At 41.7% G+C, this 27,222-nt stretch overlaps 2 protein-coding genes across 2 annotated transcripts in view; one reads left to right on the top strand and one right to left on the bottom strand.

Moving 5' to 3' along the window:
- The window catches only part of DNAH12 (dynein axonemal heavy chain 12), a 197,129-nt gene extending 185,639 nt beyond the window's left edge, over positions 1 to 11,490 (bottom strand). The window contains exons 1-2 of the mRNA XM_045290129.1: positions 11,413 to 11,490; positions 6,038 to 6,240 (exon numbers count right to left, since the gene is read on the bottom strand). Of these exons, the coding sequence (XP_045146064.1) occupies positions 6,038 to 6,207 (170 nt within the window). The 5' untranslated portion in view covers positions 6,208 to 6,240; positions 11,413 to 11,490. The remainder of the gene's footprint in view (positions 1 to 6,037; positions 6,241 to 11,412) is intronic.
- Positions 11,491 to 11,935: 445 nt separating this feature from the next.
- On the top strand, positions 11,936 to 16,906 carry PDE12 (phosphodiesterase 12). Its single transcript, XM_004702398.3, has 3 exons — positions 11,936 to 13,313; positions 14,591 to 14,669; positions 14,932 to 16,906. Exons 1-3 carry the CDS (start codon positions 12,006 to 12,008, stop codon positions 15,372 to 15,374), a joined length of 1,830 nt encoding a protein of 609 aa, XP_004702455.1. The 5' UTR covers positions 11,936 to 12,005; the 3' UTR covers positions 15,375 to 16,906.
- Positions 16,907 to 27,222: the final 10,316 nt, after the last annotated feature.

Here is a 27,222-nt window from a genome sequence, read left to right as displayed (position 1 = left end):
TTATCCCGCCTATCTTATCTAATAGACCTGCAGAGATAATATTATGCACAAAAACAAAACAGAGTAAAACAAAGCAACAAAAGCAAACAAAACAACAACAACAAAACCAATGACCAAAAAAAAAGAGAAGCCTGTAAATAGTTCAAGGTCTGTTTCTTGACCTTTAGGAGTGTTTTCCAGTTGAGTCTGATGGGGTGCTACGCCCTGGTCCCCAAGTCTATTTTTGGTATTCCCTCGGGACTTATTTGCTCTGCTCCCCTTACCGTTCTGTTGCATGCCCTTAGTGTTTTGCCTCACTGTGGTGAGGGGTTCAGATCAGACGCAATTCCCACATTGTCTCCAGTGTTGTTCCCTGTAGGGTTAAGGGTCAGTGAGGGATGTCATGTCTTGTAATGGGGCCAGCCATATGGTCCTCTCTGTGCACTGGCTGCTCTGAGCAGGGATATCGTCCTCAAGGCTTGGTGGGCCAGGATGTGCTCCATTCTCTCCTCCTCCCTCTTCATTTGCTTCCATGTCTCTGATCAGACATGTTTCTCTTCCTGAGCTGTGCCTTCAGTGCTGTCCTCTGAAGTGAATTTTTCTGGTGGGACGGACAGCTGTTGGCATTGGAGCTGGCCCCTGACAGTTGGCATTGGAGCTGGCCCCTGAGAGCTCTCTACTGGCTCCCTGCTTCACGCCAGTATATTGCATTCACATTTTGGAGCACTGGGTTGAAGTCTGGTCCCTCTTTCCCTGTGGAGATGTAAACAATACCCTCCCCTTGGATGGGTTAGTGACCTGTTCCCCTGCTACCCTTTTTTCTTTGTTTTTTTTTTCTTTTTCTCCCCTCCTTTTTTGTTGGCTACCTTATGTATCCCTGGATTTGGTCTGGGCCTTGCCAAACTACCTGGACCTCACCCCAGGAATGTTTGTATTAGTACAAACATTTTCCCTATGCCCCTTTTGCATTTTTTTAAAGCTTACCTCAGTGGACTCATGTTGTACTTGTCCTTTTGTGCTTACCGCCATCATCATTTTCAACGCATTGGCTTCCCACTTGAGCCCCTGATATCAGCTACCCATTTCTTCCCCTTTGTTCCCCCGCCCGCCCTCCCTCACGAATCCTTAATAAGTTATAGATTATTATTTTCATATCTTACATTATCCTCCATCACTCCTCACCCACTTTTCCATTATTCATCCCCTGGGAGGGAGTTCTAGATTGATCCCTGTGATCAATTCCTCCTTTCTCCCCTCATTCTCCCTTAACCTCCTACTCTCATTGTTGGTCCTGAGGGGTTTATCTATCCTGGATTGCCTGTGTTGTGGGCTCTTATCTGTAGCAGTGTGCATGCTCTGGTCTAATCTGATTTGTAAGGTAGAATTGAGGTCATGATAGTGGGGTGAAGGAAGCACCAAAGAACTAGAGGAAAGTTGTGTTTTTCATTGGTGCTATGCTGCACCCTGACTGGCTCATCTCTTCCCTGTGACCCCTCTGTGAGGGGATGTCCAATTGTCTACAGATGGGCATTGGGTCTGTAGTCCATGCCCCCCATCCCATTAACACTGGGTATGACTTTGTTCTGGGTCTTAGATGCCTGATACCTGAGCCCATCGACACCTCATGATCACACTAGTGTGCTTCTTCCATGTGGGCTTTGTTGCTTCTGAGTTAGATGGCTGCTTGTTTATCTTCAAGTCTTTAGACCCTAGATGCTATATCTTTTGATAGCTGGCACCATCAGCTTTCTTCATCACATTTGCTTATGCACCCATTTTGTCTTCAGCGATCATGTCGGGAAGGTGAGTATTACAGAATGCCGGATTATTAGAACAAAGTGTTCTTGTGTTGAGGGAGTAATTGAGTCAAGGCCCAATGTCCACCTGCAACCTTAATTCTTAACATATAGATATGAGTATATAGTTCTATTCCCCTATCATTATATATATACTTACATATGTACATGCCTGTATTTAGGCCTCTATAAATGTCCTTTGCCTCCTGGTTCTTTCCTCCATTTCCTTTTACTTTCTCTTGTTCCACCATCATGTTCAGCCTTCATGCGGGTTTAGTAATTCCTCCCTGCTACATTGCCCTTGATTAAGCCCCACAGGGCATAACCTGGATAATTTTTTAATTAATCCACATGCACAGTAGGGCCTTAAGTGTGTTATCTCAGCTCAGAAACCATCTAATTAGTGAAGTCTTCCTTCACCCTTATATAATAGTGCACACTTCACATCCTTTTCTTGTCTCCTCTTCTCTTGCTTCATTGCACTTACTACCATCTGACATACCACGCTGGTTATTTTGTTTCTCACCTTTAGTATACAAGGGCGCAGAAATACCCCTTAAAGTATTATCCCAGAATTCCAGATTTTATGTGACCAGTGCAGAGGGAAATCTATATTCTAGCTATTGCACATTCACTAATACAGGAGAAGACTGAATTAGCTTTGCTGAGGAGCTACACTTCTCTAGTGGCTTTTACTGAGCTTTTCATATAGAGAGTACCAAGAAATATCCCTGGAATGCCCTCCTGCCCTTTTGTTAATCTTTAGTGCCCAGGCCATATTTTCCCTTAGTCATCATGCCTCCCTGGCAGTTCAGCTCCCTGAGTGCTTCTTTCAAGTAATTTGCCTAATACTGCGGTAATTAGTTAGAATTCATCACAGGCTGGATTGCATTATAATTATCCTAACACAAAAAATACATTGACCTATTCCACACTTCTTACATAAATGCCACCTTTTAGTTAGCAACAATTTCTGAAGAATATTTTTGCAACTGGCTATAAATTAATAAGGGATAGGAAGAATACAAGTCTTTCATTCTGTTTTTATTTTGTATACAGTCCTATACGGTTGCTGTGAGTCAAAATTAACTCAATGGCAGTGAGCTTGGTTTTTTGTTTAATTAACAATGAAAAAAAAAAAGGAATCAACAACACTGAATAATTTTTTAAATTATGTGAGAAATTCAGTGACAGAGAGAAACCCTGATCTGAATCAAGGAGTTGGCAGCCATGGAAGAATGAAGGTTCATTCCTAAGCACATGAAAAGAGGGAAAATGGTTGGTTCAGCCAAGTATTCCCAGGAACTGGTCCTAACATGAGCAATTCTACCCAAGGCCACCCACAGCAACCTCACCTGCTGACCTTTCATTTAGCAAACAAATGCATAACCACTACACCTAGAAAAGGGCATCGTGCTTCCTAGAGGGTTAGCAAAACAGAGGGAGACCCTCAACCAGAGTGGTTGCGACAATGAGCTGAAACACACCAATGATACAGATGGGATTTCATCCTGTTGTTTACAGGGTCACTATGAGTTGCAGTCAACTTGATGGCATCTAACAACCTTAATAACATGCTTCATGAGCCTTCAGGGCAGTCATTTTAATTAAGCATGCAAATGAAAGTGGTATAACTTTCAGATCTGTGTAAAGCACAATAAGAAGTAAGGTTTCTCCCTAATAAAATTCACCCATTCATTCACCAACAATAATATGACAGATACTGTGCTTTGTGCTGGGATGCTGTCCTTAAGCACATCAAAGTTAAGTGGAAGAGAAACACAACTAGAAATGTAAGTGACAATACAGTGTGTCATAATATTCTCTGCCATCTCTTGCTGATGGCTCAACCTCTATTACCCTCTCTTAGTTCTGCAAAGCACCTCTCACAATCTGAAAGTATGTTAACATATTCTTTTTCAAACATGTTGATTGTCTTTCTCCTCCCACTAGAACGTACGTGTCTTACAAACAGGATCTTTTCTGTCAGGTTCTCTATGGTCTCCCTAAAAACAGTTTGGTATCAATAAGTACTTAATGTTATTGACTAAATGATAAAAGAAAAATACGTAGAAAGGGTTGAAGCTATACAGAGACTATAAGAAAAAGGCTTCCCAGAAAAGGTGAGGCATAAGCTAAGCCTTTAAGACCGGATGTAAGTCCTCAGGCAGATAAAGCAATCTAGAAAATGCCAGGAAGCATTTCTAAGCTATAGAAAATATAGTACATCCATGGAACTACAAGTAGTTGAATGCAGTAATATGGGATAATTGTGGAGTCAAAACTAACAGTGGCACCTAGGTAATAATAATATGTTACTCTCTAAATCTACTACAATCTTTCATAAGTCATTTGAAGATTCTTTTTTTTCAAATGAAATGCCATCTGTAGAAACTCAAGGATTTGGCTTCAAAGATTAGTCTGGTTATTATGTATTGAAAGGATGAAGCGTGGTACTAAAAGCAAGTGAGCTCCAGAACTAAACTTTCTTAGTCCAAATCCCAACCCCAGCTCTATCATTTCCCAGCTGTGTGATCTTGGGCAACTTACCTAACTTCTATGCACCTCAGTTTCTTCCTCCGTAGCATAGAGAACAATAAACCCAAAGCAAATCCACGGTCATGGGGTCGATTCTGACTCACAGTGACCCTATCTGAGGTTTCTGAGGCTGTAACTCTTTACAAGAACAGACAGTCTTGTCTTTCTTCCCCAGAGGGACTGATGGGTTTGAACCTCTAGCCCACAGATAACAATAGTAACTATCTTGTAAAATTGTTGTGAGACGTAAATGAATGGGATAGGTAACGTGATGAAAACAATGTCTGACTAGAGTAAACACTATCATTTTTGTTTTTTGCTACTTTGACTGTTTTTCAATGATTTCCCTAGTTGAACTTGATAATGGTGTTTGGCCCATGAATCAACTTTCATAGTTAAATATTTTCATAAGAATATCGACAGCATTTTTTTTTTCATTTTGGTTGATTTTTTGCTAGTTGTTATTATTATCCTTTTTTCCCCTTTTTTCTTTGTATTCAATCTTTTGTTTTGTCTCTGTTATTGTTGGTTTGCCTTCTTATGTAAGATAGGCATGGTCAGCAAGCTCGAGGAGAAAACATGATTCCAGAGGGACTTGGGGGGAGAAGGAGGTGAGGGAAGGGAGCAGTGAGCAAACAAAGCCATTAGTAGGGGAACAACCATGGAATTAAATCAACACTGAGCAGGATGTAGAGATCCTGGAGTGTTGGAGCAACAGCAATCTAGCTGAGAGGAATTACTAAGAGGCAGAAGTGTGAATGTGATGGTGGGGCAGGAGGATGGTAAAAGGAAATGGAGGAAAGATCTAGGAAGAAAAGCTATAGATAGAAGAACAAGCAAGGTATGTATATATGTAAGTATAAGAAGGTATGTATATATGTAAATACATTAATTCATAAAGATAGAGGTATTGGCCTATGTACATAAATTTATATGGCAATATACTGAGGTAGTGGATGAACTTTGCGTGTCTGCTCATGCCCTCCCTCAATGCAAGAACACTTTGTTCTATCAAGCTGGTAGAAGTAGAGACCCAAAACCCATCTGTAGACAATGGGACATGTCCTCACAGAAGGGTCACAAGGAAAGAATGAGTCAACCAGGGTTCAGTATAGCACTGATAAAACACACAATGTTTCTCTGGTTCCTTGAGGCTTCCTCACCCCCCACTATCATGACCTCAGTCCTGCCTTTCACTGCGGGCTAACCCGGAGCATGTCCACAGGTACAGATAAGAGAAAAGAGCTCATGAGCTATGGAATCCAGGAACAGGAATGGGAGTAGCTATACCAGGAGGGTAGAGGTAAGGTGGGGAGAGGTGGGGAGGAAGAGGGAACCGATTGCAATGATTGACACATAACCACACACACACCGCCCCTCCAGGGGAACGAACAACAGAAACCATGGAGGAAGGGAGACAGCGGTCAGTGTCAGATATGAAAATAATTATAATTTATAATTTATTGAGGAGTCACAAGGGTGAAGGGTGGAGGGAGGGGGGAAAAAGAGGAGGTAATACCAAGGGCTCAATAGAAAGTAAATGTTTAGAAAATAATAATGGCAACCTATATACAAATGTGCTTGATACAATTGATGTATGGATTGTTATAAGAGCTGTAAGAGCCCCCATGAAAATGATCTTTTAATTAAAAAAAAAAAGAATATCAATAGCAAACATTTCATTTGAATCCCAAGTAAGAAATATTTACTAATATGCTACTTACACTAACTGATTCATCATCTTCTGCTGCTCTTTAGATCTTCGGTAGTGAAGCAGCTTACTCTGGGATGGTGTATCCACACCTAAGCCCTCTGGGGGACGGACAATGGGGGGTAACTTCAAGTTCAGAATCTCCTTTTCTGCTGCAATGGCAGCTTTGTTTTCATCTGACATCTTGGTCCCCTGAAGATTAAAATACTCTATATTCTGAGGAGAAAATGTGGTGCATAAAGTCATTATTTTAGAACAAGCCTCTGTATATCCACATTATCTTACATGCTTATCACTCAAAATAAAATTATAAGCCTTTGTAGTTCTTCTTCTCAAGTGTGGTGATAAGAATGGCAACTGGGAAAAATGAGGAGAGACTCTTGTTAGAGCTGGTTGGTGCAGTGAATTACTCGATATGGCACTTCTAGCCATAATCTTTGTGACTTCCACCAAATGACTAGGTGGGCCACATAAACAGGGTTGTAAGGAACCTGGAGATTGGTCAGTTTGCCAACTCACTGGCAAAGAAGCCATCTCAGACGCTGAAATGGTGGGGTGGGATCTCGCTCCCATCAAAAAAGAAAAGTTGGGAGCAGAGTGCATCCTTTGGAGCCTAAAATCCCTACACACTAACCATGATCCAGGAGGCAAAGAATTGTGAAACCAGAGGAGCAGCAGCAGCTGCACCAAGAGCTCAAGACAGAGTGGCAGCTTCCCAGGCTACAGAGGGAAAAAGCAGGGCGCCTGCAGACTTGCTTGCAGGGCACTTGTTAAAGGGAGCTGGGTCTCCTAACTCAAGCAGGGAGCTGGAGCTGAGCACCTTCCAGATGAGGCCAGGGCAGCATGGAGTACCCTGGGGCACTTAGAGGGAGCACTGAAAGAGTTTTGTAACAGTGTCTGAGAAGGGCAGAAGCAAAGGGAAAGGACCACATGTCTGACAAGGTCAAAGAGTAGAGAGAGGCATGCTGGCAGGCAATCGAGGCTATGCGTGTCTGATGCTGAATTTTAACTTATCAGCTTCCCTGATAATCTTGAGTATTGTCTGTGTGGTCCCTGGAGGAATTCTCTAAGCCACGAGAGAGGTCTGCAGCTGTGGGGGGAATACTGGTATTAGCAAGGGTACAGGAATGGCGGTCTGGCTTCATGGGAATCAGCCTGGAGCTGATGTTGCCTTTGAGTGTCCTTGCCTCCTTCGAAGTCAAAGGCGGCCGGTCAGCTGCCACCCTCACCCACTCTTACAGAGCTCTGCCACCCACTTGCTATGGAGACATGAAATCACCTCCTGCTGGAGTCAAGCTTCCTCAAGGATTCAATGAAAGAAAATGCTCTCTGAATAGCCACCAGAGGGGGTGGGGTGGGGGGGGAGGTAAAAATCTGGGTGAAAATGTTTCCCTAAGATGCAAACCACAATTTTTAGAAATTAAAAATTCAGATGAGTACCTCCAAGAAAGCTGATATTTGAAATTATTTATCTTTTAAAACACACACACACACGCTCAAAACCATGAAGCCTAGAAAGAGTGATGGTGTCAGTAAACAACGGTAGGCATGCTGACCGCGTTGCCAATCAAATATAAAATGCTATGCACATGCTGAGCGAGTAACAGTGATACTAACGACATGTCCTCTGGGTGCCCACAGATTCCTTGATCACTGCCTCTAAAGAGACGCCCAAACCGCAATTGCCTCCCCCAGGTGACAAGCTTGGAGAAACGCGGAGGATAAGACAGTACCTGTCTTAGTGTTTTTCACTTCTTGGCTGCGCTGAGGAGAGAGAAACATTTAACTCGTTTCTTCTCTGGTGGGCCGAAGGGAACTAAGGAAGAGCGAACCCTTCCGAGCCCCACCAGCGCTCAGGGAAAGGCTAGCCAAGAGCGGTCACCTACGCCCGGTAGAAACAAAGTTGTCGCCATGGAAACTGTCCGGCCCTCGAGACAAGCGATTGGGAGAAGGTTGCCAGGAGAGGCGGTTGCTGAGCTCCTACAGGGCTGTCACAACAATCATTCCTGCTAAAGTTTAGGGTAATTTTTCCCTAACAACCTTCCTTTGCCGGGTCCAGGGAATTATGATCCTGGAATCATTTCTAAATCTGGAAAACTCCAAGACGGGACATTTGGGTTCGTTGGGAAGTTAGAAGATGGACTCCCTTCTCAGAGAAAGAGCTTCCGGCGTCCCGTTGTGATTTCTTGTAAATACTGCAGCTAATAGCAAGACAATGTATCTTTCTTCTATAGTTGCCATTTGTCTATACAGTACTTTCCCTTTGGGAAATATTTGGTGTAAATAGAGTCAGTTGAGTATATTTAGGGAGAGAAATGCGCTGAGGCTGCAGGATGCATATGCCAATCTCCACAAATACTGCGTGCCCAGAGAAAACTGAGGGATGAATAAAGCCTGCTAGGTATTGACAGCATATTCATTCAACAACTATTTGTGCGTTCTCACGTGCCTGTCAGCAGCTCTGGTGGTGCAGCGATAGCAATTCAAACGCTGCTCTGCGGGAGATGTGGCAGTCTGCTTCTGGAAAGATCCACAGCCTTAAAAACCCTGTGGGGCAGGTCTACTCTGTCTTATAGGGTTGCTATGAGTACAAATAGATTTGTACACATAGTGGGTGCTATAAAAATGGCATTTGTGGGACTAAGTGAATAGAACTTGCTGATAGTTTGAAAAAACAAATGATCTTTTGGTCGAGAATTAAATATTGAAGTGTGAGTTTTTTTAATTTTAATAAATTATTGGCGGGGCTCTTACAGCTCTTATAATAATCCATACATCAATTGTATCAAGCACACTTGTACATATGTTGCCATCATTATTTCCAAAACATTTTCTTGTACTTGAGCCCCTAGTACCAGCCTACGTATGGCTGTGAAAGATTTTGCAGATGGGATTCAAGTCCTGGGAAAGCCAGCTTTAGTCTAGGGAGATTATCCCAAGAGATTGGGAAAAGACAGCTTGTGCCTTCCTTGAGTCAGGCTCCAAAAGGCTGACTGGAGTCTACAATTGCTCCCCTACCTTCGAGTCTTCCCTTCTGGACAAACTGCCCTACAGACCTCAGGCTTGCTTAACCAGACCCCAGTGTATAAACCAACTCTTTGTGATAAGTTCATATTTATCTATCTTCTTCTACTCTGGTTGAACCCTGACCAATGCACTGTATCTTTTTTAAAAAAATGCTTTATTGAGGTATAACTTATATACCATAAAATTCAGCATTTGTACATATAAAATTCAGTGATTTTTAACCAACTCATACCATTATGCAACCATTACTGTGGTCCAGTACTTAAACATTTCCATCCCCATAAGAGGTTCTTTTGGTCCCATGTGTAATCAATCCATGCCTCTGTAGACTTCAGACAAATGGAATAATACGTTATATAGTCTTTCGTTTGGCTTACCTCTCTGATAACCTCGTTGGTATATAGTGGTATCTCACTGGAGTTTTCATTTGCATTTCCCTTAAGAATGAAGATGTTGAACATCTTTTCATGAGCTTATTAGTCAATCATTTATCCTTTTATGATGACTAGGCAAGTATTTTAAACTGAATTATTATTTAACCCATTATTTCATTGAATTTAGTTCTTAATATATTCTGGGTACAAATTCTTTACCAGACTGATGATGTGCAAATATGATTATGTGGTCCCCAAAGTAGCTCACTGCTCATTTTCTTAATGGTGTTTCCTTTATGGAACATGCTTCAGGGCTTGTTCTTTATTAAAAATAAGGGCATGGTGAGTTTCTCTTCTAAAATTTTTATAGTTTAGGTTTTACACTTAGATCTATGATGCATTTAGAGTTCATTTTGTATATGGCATAAAGTATAGATCCAAGATATTATCATTTTTTGCAAATGCATACAAAATTATCCCAGCAACATTGGCGGGGAAGGTTACCCTTTTCCTATGGAATTGCCTTGGCATCTTTTTTTAAAAAACAATTGACCATAACTGTTATGGTTTATTTCTGGGCTCTCACTTCTGTTCCATTGATCTCTATCTTTACACTAACACCACATTATTGATGATTATAGCTTTAGTAAGAGAAGCTGTAGCTTTGAAAACCATCCAACTTTGTTCTTCTTTTATAAAGTTTTGGCTGTGCTTTAGAATATTTGGCTATTCTTTATTTTAGAAATATCTTTTCATCTTCCTCTCACTCACTGATTACTTTGCAGTGGTCTGTCATCCAACACATCTGTATTCTTACCAGGACTTTTCTAGAGAATGGAGATTCAGCTTTGAAGAAAACAATTAAGTCTCTTCCAACATGGAGATTGAACATCTTTGTTTCCTGCACTTCTTCCTGACTTCTACATATTGGAAGGCCAAGGTTCACTTCTTGGTGGCCTCCTTTTTCTACTTCCATCGCTTCCTAGGATATCTCATCAAATCTATATGACAGGGCCCCTACCCAAGAAGTCCTACTCTGTACCTCCTCTGGCTGACTTTCCTCAACACGGTAAATTAACCATGAGGCCAAGGGGCTGTGCTTACACAACCCATGTGCCCCTCTCTAGGCTGCAGGGTGAAGCTTAGACAGGCAAGTTAGTTATCACAAATCTCTAGAGGGCTCTCAAGGTACTTAAAAAACAAAAACAAAAAACCAGGGTGGGAAAATAAGGGTCTGGTCAAGTGCCAGAGACTAGTTTTCCTCCTGAGGTAAGCTATGCCTCACAACTTAAGACTACTCAATAATATACTATCCCATTCATGTGAAATATGCAGAATAGGCAACTCATAGAGGCAGAAAGTAGGCTAGCAATTGTGAGGGGGTGAGGGAGATGGGAAACGAGTGACTGCTAGCTGGCATGGGGTTTGTTTTGGAGTGATGAAAATGTTCTGGCATTAGGTAGTCTGTATGTTGTTGTTGTTAGGGGCTGTACAGTCCAGTGTTGTTAGGGACAACCCTGTGTACAACACCGACCGGTCCTGCCACCATCCATACAACTGGTATGTTTGAGCCCATTGTTTGCAACCATTGTATCAATCCATCTCCTGGAGGGTCTTCCTCTACAGCTAAGAAAATCCTGTGAAGCTCAGTTGTAATCTTATAACAGAAGTCACTCCACAATAGCTTTGGCTTTGGGTTCCTATCTCTTTGCCAATGAAAAAGCCACTGCTTTTTCTCCCCCCACCTCCCCCCAGTTTGTCGTTCATTGTTTCTGCCAATTTACTAGCTGAGTGCCCTTGAGCAGACCATGTCTCTGGACTTCACATCTTTAAGAGATGGCTGAGGGGAGCAACTTCCGAAAAAAGGCTTAACTATGACGTAATGCGGGTAGATCTTGAAGTAGTCAGTGCTGAGTTGGAAGTTACTATGTATTGTCAGTCATGGACTACTAGAGGCTCAGCTTGGCGTGAGGAAGCTACAGCCTACCTACGGCGAGCCCACCACACCTCGGAGGAAGGCGGGCTGGGACTGCCACGCGATGGAGAAGAATGGAGTGAGTGACGCTTCCTCAAGTCCGGGGACAGGCTGGCAATTCCCGCTGAGAGGCCGGAACCTTCCGCCTCTCGAGCCCGCAGTCACGCGAGAAGACCGCGGGACGCCTCCCGTTTAAGCGAGGCTCCGCCTCCTCCAGCGCCGGAGGTTTCGCGACACCCCCCAGCCGCTTCCGGCTTGACGTACCTTCAACTCCTACCTCTGAACTACACTTTCGACAAAAATGTGGGCGCTGATATTTTCCTCTGAAACCACCATATTCTCTAGCTATTCTTCCCACTCTAACTACCATTGATAATGAGAAATTACCCCGAGAGAAAAGTCAAATAGGTGAGATTACGAATAAAAGTAACGGGTGAGCGGCCCTGGCGAAAGTGTGCTGCGGAAGCGTGTCGCACTCTTTCTTTGCCGGCCGTAAGTCGCAGGAACTGAATGGGTCCCGGCGCCGGCGACTGCGGCGCCTCTCTCCACTTGACGCTAGAGCACGTTTAGCCGTCGGTCTCGCCAGCCTCTGGGCCACCAGGTTCATGTGGAGACTCCCCAGCGTCCGCGCCGCGCTTCGTGGGGTCCGGACGGTGGCCGAGCGGCGCGGGCGGGCGGAGCCGGTGACCGAGACGGCGGCTGGAACCATGGAGCGCGCGGTAGTGCGCTGCGTGCCCTCGGAGCCCAAGCTGAGTTTGTCTTTCCCGCTGGCCGACGGCAGCCACAAGAATATGCAGCGTGATCAGAGCGAGCCACTGGGTCGGGCCCTTAGCCGGATCGCCACGAACGCTCTCAAGGGCCATGCTAAGGCCGTCGCCGCCAAGAAGAGCAGGAAGAACCGGCCGAACGCGAGCAGCGGCGCGGCTGGTGCAGGGCCCGGCCTCGAGCCGGGCACTTCTTGCGAACCCGTGGTGAAGCTGTACTACCGGGAGGAGGCGGTGGCTGAGGACGTGCTCAACGTGGATGCCTGGCAGGACGGCGCCGTCCTACAGATCGGCGACGTCAAGTACAAAGTGGAGCGCAACCCACCCGCCTTCACCGAGTTGCAATTGCCACGCTACATTATGGCTGGCTTTCCGGTGTGCCCCAAGCTCAGCCTCGAATTTGGGGACCCCGCCGGCTCACTCTTCCGCTGGTACAGGGAAGCCAAACCTAGAGCATCCGATCCCGAGGGCGAGGGCACCTCGTCGTTGCCTCCCGCCTCTCCCTCGCCTAGTTGGACCGAGACGGGTGTGAACGAGCGCGTCTACGCCCCGACCAATGCTGACATCGGGCTACGGCTCAAGCTTCACTGCACCCCAGGCAACGGGCAGCGCTTCGGGCCCAGCCGGGAGTTGGAAAGTGTGTGCCCCGTGGAGGCTGGGCCTGGCACCTGCACCTTTGACCACCGGCATCTTTACACCAAGAAGGTGACAGACGACTCTCTCATCCGTACGGTCTCCTACAACATCCTGGCCGACACGTATGCCCAGACGGAATTCTCCCGGACTGTCTTGTACCCCTACTGTGCTCCCTACGCCCTGGAGCTCGACTACCGCCAGAACCTTATCCAAAAAGAGCTCACGGGTTACAACGCCGACCTCATCTGCTTGCAGGAGGTCGACCGAGCAGTGTTTTCAGACAGCTTGGTGCCGGCCCTCGAGGCTTTCGGGCTGGAGGGTGTGTTTCGAATCAAGCAGCACGAAGGCCTGGCCACCTTCTACCGCAAGTCCAAGTTCAACCTTCTTAGCCAACATGACATTTCTTTCCAGGAAGCCTTGGAATCCGACCCTCTTCACAAAGAACTGCTCGAGAAACTAGCTTCATACCCACTCGCGCAGGAAAGGGTGTTCCAGAGATCTTCTGTCCTTCAGGTAAAGTGGCTCCCACCCGTTTCTTCATACACCGGTACGGTGTGTGTGTGGGGAGGGGGAGAGGGGATGTTTACAAACCCGATTCGATCAAAGGAAGACTTGGAGTTCGTTCTTTCACTCAGGAGATATTTCCTGAGCACCTCCAGCGGGCCAGGTCTGCTGCAGGTTGCCCTGAACAGGAGAGACTCAATGTCACAACCTAGTGGGCGAGGCAGACACCAATTACTAGAGCAGTGGTTCTCAACCTTCCTGATGCCGAGGCCCTTTAGTACAGTTCCTCAAGTTGTGGTGACCCCGCATGTGGGCGTATCTGCATGTGGGCGGACCGTCTGGAGACGGATAGAGCAGTGTCTCTGTTCCAAGTCCATCAGGGATATGGCGAGCCCTGTGAAAGGGTCGTTCGACCCCCAAAGGGGTCGCGACCTACAGGTTGAGAACCACTGAACTAGCGTGACAGTAATAGCTAATATTTCCATTCTGTTTGGCCAGCACCGTTCTCAACTGCTTAAAATGTAAGTGCCTTGGTTTTATGAAGTGCTTCATAAACAGTAACTATTCTTTGTCAGTGGCTCATTAATATATCTTCCCAGTGATCCTGCTGGTCTTTCCGATTTGTAGTCGATTCAGTGGTCGAGTTTACTTATCCAAGTTCGCACAAGTGTGGAGCCAGGATGCTCACCCTGTCAGTTACAGATGCCATCACTGGACAGAGGTGCTAACTGCTACTCGCTTAAGGCTGTCTTAGTTTTTAAAACATTCATTGGTGTATTTGCCCAGTATTTTTAAGTGATTGATTTAGTAAAGCACTTAACATTTTTCGAGTGCCCGTTGTACTTCCTGTTCCTCCAATTAGTGCCTTTAATTGAATCTACATGCCCATGAGATGGTGAGTGATAAAATGTCTCTCCCAGATCACACTGCTGTAAATGGTAGACTGGGTATTTAAACCTACCTGATTCCAAAGGCTGCTCTTTTTTTTTTTTTTCCAAAGGCTCCTCTTAACTCAGTGAACTGCCATCCAAATTTAGTTTTGTTTAAAATGTATTCTTTTCAGATTATCTTTATATTATGGACTGTTACTAAAACATATGCTGAGTGCTATTCATGTGTGCACAAGCTCCTGTAACAGAAATCAGATTTGATAATTACTCTCTTGGTTCATCAGTAAGGGGCAGCTACAGAATAAAATGTGAGTTCATCAGATAGTCTTGAATAAAAAGCATTCAGGAGCTTTGGCAGACTCCAAATGAACTCCTGGCACTTTCTGTTTGCTTTAGGTTTCAGTTCTCCAGTCGACAAAGGACTCTTCTAAAAAGATTTGTGTTGCTAACACCCATCTCTACTGGCATCCAAAAGGTAGGTTTTATTTGCTTTCACAGATGACTTACATATGGTGACTTAAGGTTGGTAAAGCTGTTTTACACAAATATGCCTCTTCAGTGTCACCTAGATACTGTAGTTTGTAAGTTTTGTTTTTTAAGTTCTATTGACATAATTCATATACCATACAATTCAACGGTTTAAGTATATTAAAGAGTTGTGCAGTCATCACCACAATCAATTTTACAGTTTTTTCATTTTTTTTAAGTACTTATGTTATTTTTTTATATGTTCACAGGTGGGTACATTCGTCTCATTCAAATGGCAGTAGCCCTGACTCACATTAGACATGTCTCATGTGACCTGTATCCTGGCATACCAGTTACATTCTGTGGCGACTTTAACAGTACGCCATCCACAGGAATGTATCATTTTGTCATCAGTGGCAGCATTCCAGAGGAACATGAAGACTGGGCTTCCAATGGGGAAGAGGAGAGATGCAACATGGCTCTTACCCATCTCTTCAAACTGAAAAGTGCTTGTGGTGAACCTGCTTACACAAATTATGTTGGCGGCTTTCACGGATGTCTGGATTATATTTTCATTGACTTCAATGCTTTAGAGGTTGAACAGGTGATCCCATTGCCCAGTCATGAAGAAGTTACCACCCACCAGGCCTTACCTAGTGTTTCGCATCCCTCTGATCACATAGCTCTTGTGTGTGATTTAAAGTGGAAATAGATTTTTCTTTATTGGAACTTGTTTTGTAAGTATGGAAAGGGTGTTAGTGGGAGACCTTAATATGAATCAAAGCTTATATGTAACCTTCAAAGAGGGAAACTAGACACTAAGGTAAAATGTGCATACCCTATTAGTTAAGTTCTAACATGTCTTCATTCAGTGACTTCATACTGTTTGCATAATATAGTTTCTCTGCCCTTTTTTTTTCTTCTCTATACTTGAAGGGAAAACATGTATCTATTTATGACAGGTAGGAAGGTAATTGAATTATTGCATAAGTTTTTTTATAAGTAGGTGGGTTTTTTAGTAATTACAGTTTTTTAGTGTACCATATCGATGTTCCTATGATTTTCTATCAGAACATATTCAAATGGATCATGTTTATAGAATTAGGGAGAAAAAATTTGCAAGGTAAGGAGAGAGGCCTAAGTTCTGACATAGGGAAGGAATAACATTAGGGTCTACCTCTACCTCAATTTGGTTAAGTTAGAATAATTGCAGTTTTAAGTTTTAACAAAAGATTAAAATACACCATAACCTATTGTCATTGCTTCTCATCCTTCCATATCAATCAACAAATATTTTCAATCTCTTGTTCTAGATTTCTCCTGGGAGAAAGACTAGACTTTCTACTCCTATCAAGAGTTACAGTCTCTGAAACCATAGGCTGTTTTGCCCTGTTCTGCAGGGTTGCTGTGAGTCAGAATGGACTCAGGGGCAATGAGTTGGGGTTTGTTCTTTATCCTAGATTTCAGTTTTCAGGGTGGTGCAGATCATTTTTACTGTGGCTCATTTTCAGTTTTAGGATGGGAGCACAATTTAGTGTTGAAAGTGAGCAGCAACATATTCAACTTGATCCCACTGTCATTAATTGTTCCTGCCCATCAAAAGTGTTCACACTTCATTTGGCCACATGAAGTTAGTGATCACAGCACAATACAATATGAAACGCTGTCTACCAACAGGACTTGAATTTTGGGATGAACCACTGAACTATTATGCTAGAAATGTTTTCCAAATTGTCAAGTTTTATAAATTAGAAATGGGAGTAGGGGAACTTTGGGGCAGCTCTGGAAAAAGAAAAAAACTATTGTTTTTATAGACTAACACATTGTAGTTTGAGTTACAGAAAAACATTATATATATAATTTATATTGTAAAAGGATTTTAAATCAGCCAAGTGCTTTTTACAATGAAAAATTACAAATAGTTGTACTGATTGGTGTCTGGCCTAAAATGGTAACTAAGCTTTATTCAGTTTTTGCTCTACTTTATTTGTAAGGCTTTAGCTGTTGTCTGTTTGCTGTTAAGGATAACCTTAATCTCAGCTCATACCCCCATTTAATTTCTAGCATGGGTAGTAAAAATCCCCCACATCAAGAAAAGCTCTTGATTTTTCCCCCCAGTCATTAAAGCCCTTGTTCCAAATTCTTCCATCTATGAACCCAGTACCATAAGAAGTTTCTTCTTTTTTAAAAAAAATTTTAATAAATCATTTTATGGGGGTTCTTACAGCTCTTAGAACAATCTATACATCCATTTGTATCAAGCACATTTGTAAATTTGTTGCCATCATCATTTCCAAAACATTTTCTTTCTACTTGAGCCCTTGGGATCAGCTCCTCTTTTCCCCAAGGTTCCTCTTTTGACCAAAGTAGCTTTCACATTCACACTGGTCATTGTATTGTTAATTCTTCAGTACTCCAGACAGAGGATTTCTCCTGCACTGCAGATTGAACGTTGAAGCCCTAAAAAGGACGTATAGGGGAGGGAGAATTGAGGTGGCAGTTTCTTGGGATCTCGTTTAGAAAAAGCTGTAAATGGAAAATTAATGCTACCGAATTGTGCCTTCCTTAAAATGATTTTTAGGAACATTTACACATTAGGTGACAAATACAAAAAAATGAGATATTAAAGCCAGAATCTTGACCCTTTTTTTTGGCAATTTTTCTTCTTTTTTTCTCTTTATTTTTGGTCTGATTTCAAACTGGTTCATAGGACCCTCCAGCAACTTTAGAGAAAACCGGCAAAAAATTGAGTCACTGGGAAAAATTAAACCTTGGCAGACTCGCTCATACCCATGAGAAAAGCATAGGAGTACTGAATTGACACCATGGCTCTGCTAGACGTAAGGTGACCAGACGTCCCGCTTTTGGTGGGACAGTCCTGATTTTTAACAATTTGCCCCGCATCCCGCGGCATTTTAAAAATGTCCCGATTTTTGGAAAGAATGCACGACAAGCTAGGATATACGGTTTTCAGCTGCCATGTCGCTGTTTCGCCAGGATATGAGTTTTATCAATGGTGTCCCACTTTACCAATGTTAAAATCTGGTCACCTTATGCAGCTAGAGTGAACTCTGGTCAAGCACTTACCAGACATCCCATGTCCTGAATGGTGATACTTGCTGACTGAACAAGATGATCAGATTGTATACAGCCATTGCAGACTACTCAGATAAATAGAATGCTGTTGTGAAGTGTGTCAGGTACTCTGGTTACCTCTCCAGTTGAATGATTGGAGCCTAAGAAAAGGAAGACCAATAAAATGATACAAATAGTATACCAAAATTTCCTTGTGCTCATGATTTAGAATAGAGTGTTATTCAGAAATGTTTCAAGTGTTTAAAGCCATCTTTGTGCTTGGATTTTTCTATTACATTTGGATTTTTAGTACCTTGAGATTTAATAAAACGTGGGAAGTCTAGCAATGTTCTCCATGGTGAACCGCATTTTATGATGTCATACATTCTTGCTCAAGGAAACATTCCAAAAATGTGTGATAGATTGTAAATTGCTAAGAATATTATAGAAGACATTCTGTCAAAGTGAACTTTGTGCAGTTGTCATTAGAGCAAACTTGTACACCGATAGTTCATAATCCATTAACAGCTCATTTCTGGCTATGTTGTTATATTTTGAAAAATTAAATACTAAAATCAGTTTCGAATTTCCAGAAACTTCACTGGGTGGTGACTGTTTTGAGAGACTGAGGTATGGCCTCATCGGTACGTGCTAGTTTCAGTCTAGAGCTAGCGCTCTGAGGGAGCATGATACAGAGAGCGGACTGGGAGATTTCCCTCGTGGAAAACAGGTTGTGTGTTCTCTAGCAATGAAGTGCAGGCAGAGGTTCCCTAGAAACGAGTTTGGGACTAATTAAATTAAAAAGCCATATGCACTAGGCCCTGGGTTACAGGTAAGATCAAGTATAGATGTATCCAATTACTTTGCCTTGGCTTACCTCCGTGCATTTAAAAGTTGTGTGTGCTGCAACTGAAAGTGATTGAGATGAATTTGTTGAGAGTAAGGCTTGGTTCCAACACTTCAAAGACAGGACAAATTTATATATCATTAAGGGACAAGTAGGAGTTGCCCACAAATCAGATACTCTGACCTGTGTAATGAAAAGTAACACTATGCACTATTAGCTTATTACAAGACACACATGAAAACTCAGTAGAGAAAATTCTCTGAAAAGTTATGGCCACTAAAAATGTTTTCTAAACATAGCTCAGCAATCCTTAAAGATTTTGAAATTTTAAATATTTAGCTCAAGAGAAAACCAAAAAGAAGCACTAGATTTCATTTTGAGGGAGAAGATTTTTCTAAGCAGTTTTCCTGATTTGGGTATTATTCAAGTTTTGTGGACATGCATTATGAGACAGTACACCCTTTAATACTGAAGTTATTAAAGCTATATTAACTTGGGGTGATTATTTAGCACTAATTCCAGAATCGACATTTGACATGAGACTACCAAGACATTCTCTTAAGTTGAGGTAAAATTCACATAACCATTTTATGTGGGTATCGAGGTCCAAAGGAGCTTTGTTGACATAGTGTTTATGTGTTTGGTTGCAATCCACAAGGTCAGCAGTTCAAAACCACGAGCCACTCCAAGGAAGAGAGCTTTCTTACTCCTATGAACAGTTAGTCTCTGAAACTCATAAGGACAGTTCTACCCTGTGCTATAGGGTCGCGATGAGTCCGCATTGACTCATGGCAGTGAGTTTATCTAGGTTCAGAACCTTGTCATCTCCCTAAAAGGAACCCCTTACTCCAGAAGCGGTTATTCCAGTACCCTCCTTTCCCCAACCTGTGACAAACACTTGTTTTTCCTCCATGAATTTACTTATTCTGGATGTTTTGGATAAATGGAATCCTACAGTATTTGACCATTTTGTCTAGCTTCTTTTAGCATACATGCTTTTGAAGTTCACTCTGTAGACTGTAATAGTACATTGTTCGTTCACGTAATTGAATAATAATCCATTGTACGGATATCTACCACATGTTTATTTCTCCAAGTGGACATTTGTGTTGTTCCTGTGAGAAGTGCTGCTGAACCATTCGTGTGTCAATGTTTGAGTCCCTGTTCTCGAATCTCTTAAGAGTGGCATTGCTGGGTTATACCACAATTTAACTTGTTTGGTTGATTTCAACTCAGCGACCCCCTCCGTGGACAGCAGAACAAAACACGCTTGATCCTGCACCATCGTCACAGTTGTTGGAGCCCATAGTTTTGTCCATCTAGTTGAAGGTCTACCTCTTTTTCACTGCCCCTCTACTTACCAAGACTGATGCCTTTCTCTTCTGACAATACGTCCAAAGTACTTTTTGAGGTATAGCTGTTTTCTGCAGCAGCTGCACAATTTTGCATACCTACTAGCAATGCTTAATAGTCACCTGCCAACCTCTAAGTCCTCGAGAGAAAGATGGGGCCTTCTAGTAGTTGAGTTACGGTCAGGGCAGACCCACAGGGTTCCACCCTGTCCTGTAGGGTAACGAGGAGTAGATGTAGATTTGATGGCTTGATTTAACCTCTAGGTCCGGGGTTCAAACCCACCAGCTGCTCCTAGGGAGAAAGATGAGGCCATCTGTTCCTGTAAAGATTGACAGGGTCAATGCGTCAGATCTGCCCCATGGCAGAATATTATTGATGGATAGGGGTTCCAGTTTCTCCACATCCTCACCACACTTACTTGCCTTTTATTTTTAAGTTATTGTTCATCCCTATTGTGTGAGATGATATCCACTGGCCTGTTGTCCATTTGTGTGGTCTGAGTTGCTGTGACCCAGAATGAGTATTCACTATGGATTAATCAACCTAATCTTTGTTTTCTTCCCAGAGAGCCAGTTTTTAGCAATTTTTATTGGTTCACAGGTTGTATCAAGTTGGAAAAGTGAGCCTCGTTGCTTCTTTTGAAGAGATTTGGGAAATAAAAGGTTACAAAGCAAATTTGAAAGTAGCCTAAGTTAACAACAAAAAAATAAATGACCATTTTAAATGTGTCAATCTATTTACAGTGATTTCAGAGCATGAAATTGTTTATGTTGGTTTTGTTCCCCTATTAACCATTTTTTAATTCCTAATTCAGGCACATAATACAAATAGCAAAAATGATTAGAGACTGGTTCCTAAGAAACAGAGAAAAAGCTTAGCCCTTGAAAACTATAAATTCCAAGATAATCTTTGAGAATAAATTATGGTTAAAACATTTAGCTCAAAAATACATTGAGTTCATACAACATGAAGCAATATAAAAACTTCAAAGAATTTTGCAAGCTGGCCTTCTTGCATATTGAATCATGTGAAGCCAGCTGCTACAATTTCTATTTATATCTAAATGATAAAATCTCCAAATTGTAGCCCTTTAAAGTAATTTGAAGCCTCAGTGTAACAAATGACTACCACCTGGATTCATTCTAGGATAGCAATCTAGGTTGTCAAAATCCATGTTAATATAGTCAGGGTTTGATTTTTATTCAGAGTATTAAGTTTCTGTTAAAAAACCTCACTAAGGATAAACCAAGCATCTCCATCTTGTGTCCATTTTGATACATGTAAGAGTTTTAAGGTGGTGACAATGATGTTAGCCTGGGCATTGAAATACTCTTGGCCGTATTTTATCTGGTTCCATTTGTTTTCTTTCCTTGAAGATAGCTCCTTAGAGAACTAGATAGGCTTTATTTAGTTTGCTTTCTCATATGAGGGATAAGTTACATTTTTAAGACAGTTTACCATCTCTATCTTCCCCACAAAATAATTTGGAGAAATAGTAGATTCAGGAATAAGATTATTTAAAAGTAAAGCTGGCCTTCTTCAGAAAACCCTGATTATGTAGTGTTCTAGAGCTCTTGAAATAAAGATATGTCAGCTTTAGCTGGTTTTTTAAAAAATTATTGTAAATAAAGGAATTATCTCACCTTCCTATTTTTATTACATACCTAGAGATATCTGGCCTCTTATCCTAGTGTGTGTTCTTCATCCTAAATAATTGATGCTTTGGCTTTTCTCAGTTCTTTTTCTATATAAGGGCTTCTCATCACTCCATGTCAGATCAGTTAACAAGAACTGGTCTCCAATAGAAGCCTCTATACCCATTAACAGCTCCCCCTGGGGACCACTCATCTACAACCTGTTATCTATGAATTTGCCAGTTCTGGAGATTTCACATCAATGAAACTATACAAGATTGTAAGGAGCCCTGATGACATAGTGGATTAAGATTGGGCTGGTAACCAAAATGTCAGCAGTTCAAACTCCAACTAGTACTTGGGGAAAAGATGTGGTTGTCTGTTCCTGTAAAAATTTATTATTTGAAACCACACTCTGCCCTAGCAGGCACCCACCAGCACAGCTACCTTAATTATTCTTTGATTGAGTCTAGATTTGCAGTTTCAGAAGTGGTCATTACTGCTTTCGAAACCATACTCTATCCATAGGATCTCTATGAGTTGGAATTAACTTAGTTGGATTGGGTATGGGTTTTTACAACATTGTAGGGGTATTTTTTGGTAACTGACCACTTAGCATATTTTCAAGATTCTCTTATGTTGTATCCATCACTTAATTACGCATTTCTCAACTGGTAAACATTGGATTATTTCCACTTTGGGGCTACACTGAATACTAGATGTTTGAGTTTGAGAGTACGGCATATGCTTTCATCTTCTTGGCCTTATGCCTAGGAGTGGAATTGTTGGGTATTATGGTATCTCAAACTTTTGAGGAACAGCTACCCTGTTATCCAAAATGGTTGCATCATTCTGCATTTTCACTACCATCCTCCCCAACAGTTTTATTAATCCATCCTAGTGAATGTGAAGTGGCGTCTCATATGGTTTTGATTACCATTTCTGAAAGCTGATGAGGTTGAACTTGCTTCTTGGTCATTTTCTCGGCTCATTGGCCTATTTTAAAAATTTTACTTTTTATTGCCGATTTCTTATCCTGTTTAAAATCATCCTTCACCTCTTCAGGGACACCAAGTAAGCAAAACCTTGCTCAGTTTCTCCTTACTACTTCCCTATTCATTTGAGTAGCGCTTAATCCAGCCTAAAAAGAAACAGTACCACCAGTACTGACCAGCCCGTAGCCCTGGCTCCCTGCCTGCGGGTGGCAGGGCCAAGCCCCATACTACCAGCACTGGTCTGAGGGTACAGCATGAGAACAGCACAGAAATCACTGGCCCCTCTGCCCTTGTTTACCACAGATGACCTCGCACCGCTGCCTGAGCTCTTCATGGAGTCCAGACCGGTTTCATAGTAGTGAATACTGCTTTTGCCATTGACTTGGGAAAATCTTTGTTCCTCGTATATGGTTTGTGAAAATCAGTGTAAGACCAACAAATGTGTTTAAGCGTAATAAAAGTAGCAATGTAACCTGTGAGTAATGATAACTTCACATTGCTGCTTTGTGCCGTTAGATTGTGACTCACAGTGACCAAATTGGCCACAGAATGACACTGCCTAGTTCTGTGGCATTCTCATTCGTTGCTGGGCTTGAGCCCATTGTAGTCAGTCTGTCCATCCCGAAGTCATGCTCGTTTGCTTCTCTGCTACTCTGCCAAGTGTGATGCCAGTCTCCAGAACCTAGTCCCTCCTGATAACATTTCCTCACTTCTAAGGGACATTCTGGCTGTACTTCCTCCAGGAACAACTGGTTCAAGTCCTTGGTACACTTCATATTCGTCACCGATTCAAATCAGTTCGTCTGTCCTCTCCTCATTGTCCAGCTTTCACATACATTGATTGGAAATAACACAGCTTGAGTCAGGCACCTTAGTCTTCAAGGTGACGTCTTATTTTGCTTTTTAACATTTTAAAGGTGTCTTTTGCAGTAAATCTATAATCCACATCATGTGGGTTTTTTGACTGCTGTGTCCATGGACATTTATTATGCATTGAAGTAAAATGAAATCCTTCACAACTTCCACCTTTTTCCATTTATCATGGTATTGCTTATTGGTCCAGTTGTGAGGCTTTTTCTTGTTAAGGTGTAATGCATACCGAAGGCTATAGTCTTTGCTTCATGTTTTCTTGGCTTTCAGCAAGCAAGGGCGTGTCATCCTGCATGCCATTATACAGTTCAGCTTCTTGAATCACTTGCTCAGCATAGACTGAATAGTACGGTGAAAGGGTATAACCTTGATGCACACCTTTCCTGCTTTTAAACCATACTGTTCCTTGTTCTGTGTAGACTGCCTCTTGGACTATGTGCAGGTTCTGCATGAGTACAATTAAAGCATTCTGGAATCCCCATTGTTTGCCATGTTAATTTTTTTGTGAAATCATGGAGTTAAATGCCTTTGCATTAAGACCTTCCAACTCAAAAGTAGATTCACCTGAATGACCTGGGTGCTTTCGGCACCACTCAAAATGAGAACAGCTGAAAACATCCAATAATTGGTACTTGGAATGTATTAAGTATGAATCTAGGAAAAATACAAATCAAAGATGAAGTGGAACACAGAAAAATCATCCTAGGTATTAGTGAGCAGAAATAGACCAGTCTTGACCACTGAATTAAGATTACCCAGTGATCTAATATGCCAGGAATGACAAATTCAGGAGGCATGGTATTGTATTCAATGTCAAGAACATTTCAAGACATATCCTGAAGTACAGTGCTCGATGACAGGATAATACTCATATGCCAACAAAAACAACATTTCAAGCCTACCAGCTATTCCCCTGAAGATTGAGTCAGAAATCCCTTACAGGGTCACTATGAATTGACTGAATGGCAGAGAGTTTGGTTTTTAAGACCAGCCAATATAATTCAAATTTATATACCAATGCCAATGGTGGAGAGATTGAAGGTTATTTTTTTAGCCTGTTTCTAAACCCTGTTAAATGCCATCCTCACAATTGCTTCTGTGCTTGATCCATCCTTACCTCCATGGAACACTCTGGCAGCTTGAACTTGATTAAACATCCAAACAAGATGCACTGATAATTACACATGGTTATAACACAAAAGCTGCTGAGGATAGTGGTGGTTGTTAGGTACTATCAAGTCAGTAACTACACACATGGACCTCACTAGATGCATTAAACATGAATCAACATCAGTTGATTCATATCAATATCAGTCCAGGGGCTGCCTGAGGAACAGACCATTTTAAGTTCAATTTGAAACTGAAAAAATTTTAAGTCCATGAGACCAGAGAACAACCTTAAGTATATGTCACATGAATATAAATACTATCTAAAAATTATATTTTAACACAAGGAATTGTGGGCTGACTTCAATAGTATCAAGCATGGAAGCAGAAATGTTACTAAAAAGACAGGAAAGACCAAATGGGTGTCAGAAGACATTCAAACTTGATCTTGAATGTGGAAGAAATGATAAAGTAAAAGCTGTTAAAGGGCTGCTTGACAAGACCAAGTAGTTATAATGAAACATGCAAAGACCTGGAGTTAGAAGAAAACCAAACAGGAAGAACCACTCCGCATTTCTCAAGCACAAAGAGCTGATGAAAAAAGTCAAGGCTCAAATTACATAATCTACGGGCAAAATACTGAAGCATTACATGATGAAAGCAATAGTCACAGTACAGTAAGAACTGGCTAAGCATACGGTACTGAAGTTCAAACTCAACCCGAAGGCACTGGTGGAAAACATGACTCTCGGAATTGACGGAATACCAATGGACACGGATACCAACACTTGAAGTACTCACTCACCTATGCCAAAAAATGTGAAAGATAGTTACCTGGCAGATCCACTGAATGAGATGCTTATTTGTGCCCACTCCAAAGGTAACCCAGCAAAATGCAGAAATTATCAGTATCACACACGTGACATTTTACTGAAGAGGATTAAAGTTGCATTGCATCAAACTGGAACTGCCAGAAATTCACGCTGGATTCAGAAGAGGCTGTGAAACTAGGTATATTTAGCTGATATCAGATGGACATTGGGTGAAATAGCATAAAAATGTCTACCTGTATTAGTAGACCTGTATGGAAAGGCTTCCACTTATGTGTATCCTAAAACTTCAAGTTAGTCACCTGAAGATACCACCTGTGTATAACAAGTTATCAAGAATTTTTATCTCAGGTACAAATATTAGCCAAGCCCTAACAAAAGTCCATTTTTTATTAACATTGCATTTTAAGCAAGTTACTTCAGTAAATGAGATTAAGAATATTAAGCTAGTACATAATACCTATCACTTTCCTACAAAGTACCTTAGCTAGTTATATGTGTATCTTGGGCAAGTTCTTGGTCTGTATGCCGAATAGTGTACTGTCCTGACTCTAGCTGCACTCATCTTTGAAGCGTACAAGTTCCAACTTGTTTTCAATCAAGTTCTTCCACTCCAAACCCACCCTCCTGAACAGTTCATGGCACTCCACAAATGCTTAATTTTCCCAAGATCTCCAAATAACGTACTAGCAGATGTACCATTTGCTCTTATGACTCAGCCATAGTAAGATCTAAGTATTCAAACATACAACTCTACCTGGAAGGAAAACCAAGTGACTTTTCCAGTTTCAAGTCAGAAGTCACTTTCAAACCTTCCTGACACAAACTAGAAATGCTACATTTAACATCAGATCCCATCAAGTGATCTGAAAAATAAGTACTAGTATATATAATGCTGTACTGAGATAAACTAGAATTCTCATGAATGAAACCCTGATAACTCTGGAAAATTAAGATTGTATTTGTTTTACTTTCAACAGAGGGTCTGTGAGGTGAAGGGAAAAAATGCAGGTAAATGAAATATGTAACAAAATATTAAGATATTAATGTCACCAAAAAAAACAGCTAAAAGCTAGACAATGAGAAATTTGGACTTTTGAAAAACCTACTGAATGAGGGACAGAGAACAGAAATGGTCTGTCCTCAGCTATGCTGCTGCTAGTGAGTCAAAGGAATCAATTCTTCAGTCCTAACAAAACTACCATGTGACAAACACTTCATGATCTAGGACTACTGTACAACTGTTCTATGTAAGATTAACATGAGTGGATGCCAAGCACTGAATCTTGATAATGTCAATTATTTCATAAATACTGTTAATATTTCGATAAATCAGGGCACAAGTGGTTTTATGTTTGCATTGCTTCCAATGGCTATTCAAACATGTTCTGGGGTTTATAACTCAATGCTCAATGTATGCTTTTCCTCATTGCATTTAATCACTTCTGTTTTAAAGACGGGAAAAGGATTCTTTTTTGATTTGACTTTTTAAATTATGCTATTTGGTCTGAAGAAGAAAGTTATCAAGGAATAAAAAGTGTCACTAACACTGCCAGTTAACCACTTTTCCCCCAAAACCATCTTGTTAGGAGCTAATCCAGACATCATACCATCCATGGTTCAATCATCAGTGTTGTGCAATTGCTACCCAAACCAGGTTTTGAAACATTTCCCTCTTCCTTGATAGCGGCTTCCCCTTAGTCCACCTCCCCCATCATAACCACCAGGAACCCTAATTCTACTTGTCTCTATAGATTTTTTTTAAGTCATCCTACAGGTAATTTAAAAACTGCTTAGTAAAAAATAGACAAAACTTAAGTTTCTTAATCCCATCATTTCCAACAAGGGT

The sequence above is a fragment of the Echinops telfairi genome, unplaced genomic scaffold (genome assembly GCF_000313985.2).
Source record: "Echinops telfairi isolate 266 unplaced genomic scaffold, ASM31398v2 ScPeMD7_31;HRSCAF=116, whole genome shotgun sequence".
Lineage (NCBI taxonomy): Eukaryota > Metazoa > Chordata > Mammalia > Afrosoricida > Tenrecidae > Echinops > Echinops telfairi.
This window is presented reverse-complemented; position numbering and strand designations above follow the sequence as displayed.

Excerpts from the sequence above, each read along its gene's own strand:
- PDE12 (XM_004702398.3), top strand. The coding sequence starts at position 12,006 with ATGTGGAGACTCCCCAGCGTCCGCGCCGCGCTTCGTGGGGTCCGGACG. Across the intron at positions 13,314-14,590 it reads AGAGATCTTCTGTCCTTCAG|GTTTCAGTTCTCCAGTCGAC; the intron begins GTAAAGTGGCTC and ends TGTTTGCTTTAG. Across the intron at positions 14,670-14,931 it reads TCTCTACTGGCATCCAAAAG|GTGGGTACATTCGTCTCATT; the intron begins GTAGGTTTTATT and ends ATATGTTCACAG.